A 7,227-nucleotide genomic window follows, 5' to 3' on the forward strand; every position below is an offset into this window, starting at 1 on the left:
ATGCCGAAGGGGCGGCGCGGCAGCCAGAACCCCAAGATGAGCCAGCGGCCGGCCCCGCCTCTCTACTTCCCGTCGCTCTACGACCGGGGCATCTCGTCGTCTCCGCTGAGCGACTTTAACATCTGGAAGAAGCTCTTTGTGCCGCTGAAGGCAGGCGGGACGCCGGCGGCCGGGGTGGCTGGAGTAGCGGGGGTCCGACCCCTGCCTCTGGCACCTCCAGCCACGGTGCCGCCGCCGCCGCCTGGCCTGGGTCCCCCCAGCGAGCGCCCGTGTCCTCCGCCCTGGCCATCCGGCTTGGCCTCTATTCCCTACGAGCCTCTGCGCTTCTTCTACTCGCCACCTCCAGGCCCCGAGATGGCAACTTCAGCCCTGGTCCCCGGCTCCACGACCCCCTGGCTCGCCTCTGCCTCCCACCCCGAGGAGCTGTGCGAGCTAGAGATCCGGATTAAGGAGCTGGAGCTGCTCACAATCACTGGGGACGGCTTCGACTCCCAGCGCTGTGCGTGACTGCCAAACAAGCCCAATCCTAGCTGCCCTAATTGCCTCCCAGAGTCAGGCACCAGAATGTGACCTAGAAGGTCCCCAGCCCTAGAAGTCCCACCCCCCAAAAAAATCTGTCCTCCAGAGGTTCAGACCCCCACGTGCTGAACTTCAACCGATCCCTGCCTCACCACACATCTGAGCTAATCAAGTCCTTTAGTTTTAGACCCCACCCCTCAAGGGCTAGCCCTTGAAGTAATGTGGACTGTCCCTTCACACCTGAAGCACTCTCTTCCTAAATTTAGTCGTCCTACACAGTAACACCACATTTCTGTAATCTGGAGTTCCACCCACCACAGGCTCCCTGTCCCTAGAGACATTAACCTTCTAAGCTGGGGTCTGTGGGCTGGAAGGAGATTGTAGTAATTGCCCAAATCTTGAAGGCCTAGTCATTCACTGAGGAGCCTTGACCTCTGCCTTTCTCTGGATCCCAAGCCCTCAGATAAGATCTTGGACTTTGACATCTGACCTTAAGTCTGGGGTTTGGGGGATCTACACCAGAGCCGACCAAGTGTGCTGTTGTAAGCAGGAATCCTGGTGCCTCTTTATTAGACAGTAACACAGTTAAATCCAGTTGTATTTAGAAGGACTGATTGCTTAGAAATTAGTAGCCTTAGGCTATCCCTTTGCATCCTTGGTTCTAAGGCTTGAATTTGTTGCCTCTTAGAGGAAGACAGACGAGTCTGGAAAGTTAATTTCACCTGTTCTGTACAACAGGTTAAATTGGTTCCCTGTGCCACACAGCAGGATGAAGTATGAACAAAAACAAAAAAAACAAACCAAAAAAAAAAAAAAAAAAAAAAAAACCCACAAACAAACCAAGCCCCAAACTATAGACTTAGGTATGCATGGGCATAGGAATGGTCTCTAATTCATCTGATACCCTATAGGATACATACATAGCCATAGGAGGAAAAGTCCCTAGAACTGGCCTTTTCAGCTGTATGAGTCAGGAGATTTTAGGGTCACGCACAACTGTTACTCAGTAGCTTGCTCTGGAAGTTAGACATTTCCTTCTCAGAGCTGAGGTGGTACACGCCTGGGATCCCGGGACTTAGGAGGCAGAGGGAGACTGCAACGACATAGGAAGACCCTGAAAAACAAAGCAAAAACCTGCCCAGGTACAGCTGAGTCTGTTTTGCTCTCCTACAGATAAATTCCTGAAGGCGCTGAAAGATGAAAAATTACAAGGACTGAAGACGACCAGGCAACCTGGAAAGTCGGCCTCCTTCTCCTGAGGAGCTGCCCCCGGAGCTGGGCAGCCGCCTCCTTAGGTGTTAGTGCTTAGATAATGTGCCCTAGTTGTTGTCATTTCAAAGATGGTTATTTTCTGTTCTGTATTTACTACTGCTATTGTTACTCTCAGCACAGACTTCACATACAGTGCCCACTTACATGGTAAATCTTATGGCCTCTTTCCTCTGTGCTGATGCTGGGGGATTTCCCTCATGGGATATAGAATTGCTATCTGGCTTGCTAGTCAAAAGTATCCTGTGACTCAAGGAGTGGACCTAACACCGCTACTGCCAGGCATACCAAGCTTGCCAGTGTGTTTGAGAGACTCAGCACGGGCAATAATCCTGGTCCTGATGTTGGCTCTCAGCTAGAAAGACCCTGGGAAGGCTAGAACTAAATTTAGAACTCGAGTTGCCCTTTCATCTCAGTAATTTTCATTCTTAGAAGTAGTTGTTCCTCAAAGCATATTTTTTTTGGAACCGCAAATTTCTGGTAATCTTTTTAAAGGCATGGTCTTTCTAAGATATTCACATACCACATTTAAGGGGTATTTACCAAGTGCTTGTTATACACTTAGACCCCCCGCCCCACCTAAGCACTTGGAATTGGGGGTGGGAAAAACTTGAGTGAACTATAAGATGGCATCCTAGAGAACGACATGCCAATCACAGAGAACGACATGCCAATCACAGAGAATGACATGCCAATCACAGAGAATGACATGTCAAATGAGGAAAAGGGGAGAGCAGTGCGGACAGACAGACTCTTTCCAGAAGACAGAGTGGGCGTTCAGATAGGGTCTCTTTGAAGATGTGTCATATTTTGTTACTGCTTTGAGATCGAAACTATATACCCCAGGCTGACCTTGAACCCCAGATCTTCCTGCACTTGACCTCCTAAGTACTGGGATTACAGCCGCATGCTACCATGCTTGCTCGAGAGGTAGCATTTAAACAACGTGGGGCATATTGAGGATCATAGCGCTAAGTGGGAATGTTGCCGGCAGAAGAACCAGTGCAGAGGCTTACAGTGGAGCTTGCCAGTGCCAGTGTTGGCGAGTCCTAACAACGGGTAAGATGAATGGCAGAGCAGAAGGGGTGAGGGAGGAGGGGCCGGGGTGAGCGCAGAGGGTCTTAGAGCCATGGCCAGGTCACAAGGACTCTGTGACATGAGAGCCCTTAGAAGTTCTCAGCCAAGGTGTAACAGGATCTGACTTGTGGGTTCAGGCTCTACCTGTACTGTTCTAGTTGTCAATACAGCAGGGGTACAGTCGGTAACAGAGTGCTGGTCGCAGTGTGTATATCGAGAACCCACCTGGAGCGGCTCTGGGCTGAGCTGCAGCTGCAGTGGTTCAGGTTCTGGGGGAGATGAGTAGTTGAGTCTGGTGTGCGTGCAGTGGAGGGGTGTCTAGCCGTGGGATATATGTGGGGGAGATGAGCCCGGAGATCCAGACTGGGCCTGTGCTGAAGTACGAACTAGGGAGTTACTGATGTGGAGAAACTACCCGAAACCTCCACAGGAGTGCATTCGGGGAAAAATAGAACAAATTCCAGAGCATCCCTGACCCAACAATCTCAAGTCCAAAATACTCCAAAATCTAAAACGTTGACGATCAACTCAACTAAGTTCTCATCATGAAACTTCTGTTCCATGCACAAAATTATTTAAAATACTATCTAGAATTACTCCCAGGTTATGTGTATAAGGTATAAACAAAACATGAATGAATTTCATACTCAGAGTTGGGCCTCATCCTGGAGATGTCTAAACATGCATTGCACATTTTCAAAATCTGAAGGAGGAAGAGGAGGGAGAAAAGAAGAATCTCAAACAAATCCATGATACTTCTGGTCCCTGGTATTTTTCTATAGTTTAGCTCTGGGGCTGAAGGCACTTGAGTTGAGGAAAAGACTAAGAACCTCAAAAGAACAAAAAGCAGTCAGCCCCGAATCAGTTGTGTTTGACATCCCCTGAGGGAGCGTGTAGGAGCTGAGTGATCTGAATTGACAGTGCTGTCATAGTACTGGCAGGGTGGCTCAGTGGGTAAAGGCACAAGCCTGGATCTGAATTGGATTCCTATGACCAAATGATGGAAGGAGAGAACCCACCCCTGAAAATTGTCATCTGATTTCTACACACGTGATATGACACAAGTCCACACACACACACACACACACGTGTGGTTTCAGACCACAGTACAAGGGAATGGGGTGCACATTTTACATATCGAAGCAGACTTAACCTCCAGGTTCTCCCAGCATCCCTCAGTCCTACCTGGCATTCCCTGTTCCCAACCCTGAAAGGGCTGGTGGGTTGCCCTTCCCTAAAGAGGCTACTCTTCTTCCTATGTAATTTAGACATTTTGTACTCTTCTTCCTCTTCCTCTTCCTCTCTCTCCCCTCCCCCTCCCCCCTGGTTCTCTATGGAAACTCCCCTGGCCTCAACCCTTGGGGCCAGTGAACTCATCCAAGAGCAGCTTTCCAACAAACCTTCCTTTAGTCTAATCGAATCTGTCATGAATTGGTTCACTTAACTGGCAGAGCAATAACCTATCAGATGGTGCCAAACCCAGGAGAAGTTGAGTCCCCAGCCCAATGGCCTGGTCTTTCCTGGCCACATCTGTCTTTTTATCCTTCTCTGCTAGACTATTAGGGTCCAGGACCCTCCGGGGGCTCTCTGCTAGAGTTGTGGCTGTGCCAGAGTTAGCCCCATTTGTATAAAGAGCAGGTCTTTGTTCTGGTGGAGACTTTCACATAGAGATATCTTATCTGAGGTTATCGATTCTGTATCAATTGTTAGATCCCAGACTAGCAATCGGAACGCCAATTCCATAGTGTTGGGATCTCTGTCAAGCACTGGGAAGATGGGTGCCATAGCATCTAAAACAAGGTTTTATTTAAATTGGTCTGAACTCCCCATGTCCAGTTTATTTTAATCTGGTTTGAATCAGCTCATTTCACTGATGAAGAAACAGCCCATCAATCAGTATTTTATAATTTTTAAAAATTAAAACATTTTTTGAATAAAAAAAATATAGTGCTGATCCAGCAATAAGGTAGATTTAGCACACACAGTTTGCACAGTGATATCTTTAACAGAAATTTTGGTGGAGCAGTAGAACCAAGGCCTGAAGAGGGTGATTCTGAGAGGAGCTGATGAGTGCTGGTCACTCCTTGGGTGTGGCTGAGAAGGAAAACACCTAGAGCCAAAGCAAGCAGAGCAGGAAGTGGTAAGACCCTTCTGGACTGAGGATGGGAATCGAGCAGAAAGGGATGGAGGTGGAGGGTAGAAATCTCTCTAGCAGTGTGCACGGGTCGGCAAGAAAGATGGTGTTTGCGTTGGCGCCTCAAACCGATTTCTACAGACTGAGTGAACTGTGAAAGGCAGTTGTTTCTCACAGGAAACCCAAAGATCAAGGCGCTGGCGTGTTAGGAGCCCAGTTTTTGCCTTCACGGTGGCACTTTGCAGGTTCACTCTTCTGGAGGGGAAGGACACTGTGTCCTCCCTCACAGACAAAGAGGCCTAACAGGAGAGGGAACTTACTCCTGCAAACTGGTTTTATGGTGGCATAAAACCACCATAAATTTGATGAAAGAGGGGTGGTCTCATGACCTAAATGTCCCCGAAAGGCCCTGCTTTCTACCATACACAGTTACGCTGGGAGTTAAACTTCCAAGATGAATCTTGGAGGGGACAGAAACATTCACAGGACAGCACAGGTTACGTTTCACCCAGTGGAGAGAGTCTGGCTTGAAAGGAGGCATAGAAGACTCACCCCGAGTAGCAGGGTGTGTGGTATGTGGGTATCGATGCTGGGAGACGAACAAATGGGGTGGTGGGAACCTTGGAAGTTGTGCTGCAGCACCCCCAGCCTGAGGGTACAAATTCCCGTGCCTACAGTCATGCCTCACATTTCTGAACATTTCCAGCATGACCAGGTCAATTGGAGCTGATGAGGGCTAGGTGGGACTGGTAAGCTCAGGGCTTGAGTGCGGTGTTACAGGAAATGGCTCCCCGGTGCAGCCAGCCATTGTTTTTTCATTGCTGACACTGGTGTGTGAGCCCAGGTCGGGTGGAAGTCCGGTTTCTCAGTCTTAGCAACTTATTCCGGTGGTTCCAGAACACCATGCAAGCCAGAAGGTTGAAAGGTAAATTTCCTTGAGTTGACAGACTTTGGTCTACTAGTAGGACCCTTGCACCCCAGTGCCTGGAAAATGACAGACGACTCCGGGCATGCTGGGTGCTACTAGAGAAGTTCTTGTTTTCCTTGGAAACTTTGGACCTCCAGAGCAGTGACTGCTGGGGGTTAGACAACCTTAATGATAACAAGTGAGAATCAGCCAGGAAAGCAGGGTACAGAGCTCAGATGGAGACCAAGTGTCTCCACGGGGGTGGAGAGGCTGTGATCCATTACCTCCAGAGTCCAGAGTCCAGAGAGCCCCTCCCGGGCTATACTCAGATAAGTGGCTCCTGCTCAGTGCTCAGGCGTTGCAGTTGACAAACACCCCATTGAATTCCCTCCACCACTGTGGGACACGTCTCTCTCAGCAAGTTTTCCAAACAAGAGGTTGATGCTCCTAGGCCAGGTATCTTCCTTACAGGCAGTCCACAAGGGGCTTCAGAGCTAGCTCAGACCTCAGGTCGGCTAAGGCTGCCTTATGTGCTTCTCCCTCAGTGAGCATGGCTGCAGAAGCCCTGGGAGAGCAGGAGATAGTGGTCACACTCATCCAGGTTGGAAGGCCAAGGCACAAGCATCACAGCAAGTTTGGGGCCGTTCTGTTCCACATGTTCAAAGGCCACCCAGGACTATGTAGCAAGATACTGTCTCAAAAACAAAACACACCAAGCAGAACGGGGTGGGGAGGGGTGGTTAAGAGTTCTTGCTGTGAACACGTGAGAACCTGAGTTTGGATTCTGAGCACCCACATTAAAAGCTGGGAACTGCCACAGTACCTGTAACCCCAGTGCTGGGGGTAAGGCCGAAGAAGATTGTTAACCAGCCTGTCTAGCTCCAGGTTCAGCGAGGGACCCTGTCTCAAAGGGATAAGACAGTGACAGTGCAGGACACCTGATATCTTCCTCCAGACTCAGTACATATTAGCATACCTGGGCATATTACACACACACACACACACACATACACACACACACAGAGAGAGAGACAGACAGACAGACAGACAGAAACACACCCACCACAGAGAGAGAGAGAGAGACAGACAGAAACACACACCCACCACAGAGAGAGACAGACAGAAACACACACACACCACAGGGAGAGAAAGACAGACAGACACACAGAGAGAGAGAGAGAGAGAGAGACAGAAACACACACACAGAGACAGACAGAAACACACACACACATTACCTATCCTCCAAAAACCCAACAAAACAAAACCCCCAAACCAACTAGAAGCTCTAAAAGTTGTGTGTGACATGACACAATACAAAGAC

General features: G+C 49.2%; 1 protein-coding gene across 1 annotated transcript; it reads left to right on the plus strand.

Annotated features, from left to right (window-relative positions):
• Window positions 1–1,778, plus strand: LOC308431422 (uncharacterized protein C11orf91 homolog; the record flags this gene model as incomplete). Its single annotated transcript, XM_080930926.1, has 2 exons — window positions 1–499; window positions 1,693–1,778. 2 exons carry the CDS (start codon window positions 1–3, stop codon window positions 1,776–1,778), a joined length of 585 nt encoding a protein of 194 aa, XP_080787052.1.
• Window positions 1,779–7,227: the final 5,449 nt, after the last annotated feature.

This window comes from Micromys minutus (genome assembly GCF_963924665.1).
Source record: "Micromys minutus genome assembly, chromosome: 17".
Lineage (NCBI taxonomy): Eukaryota > Metazoa > Chordata > Mammalia > Rodentia > Muridae > Micromys > Micromys minutus.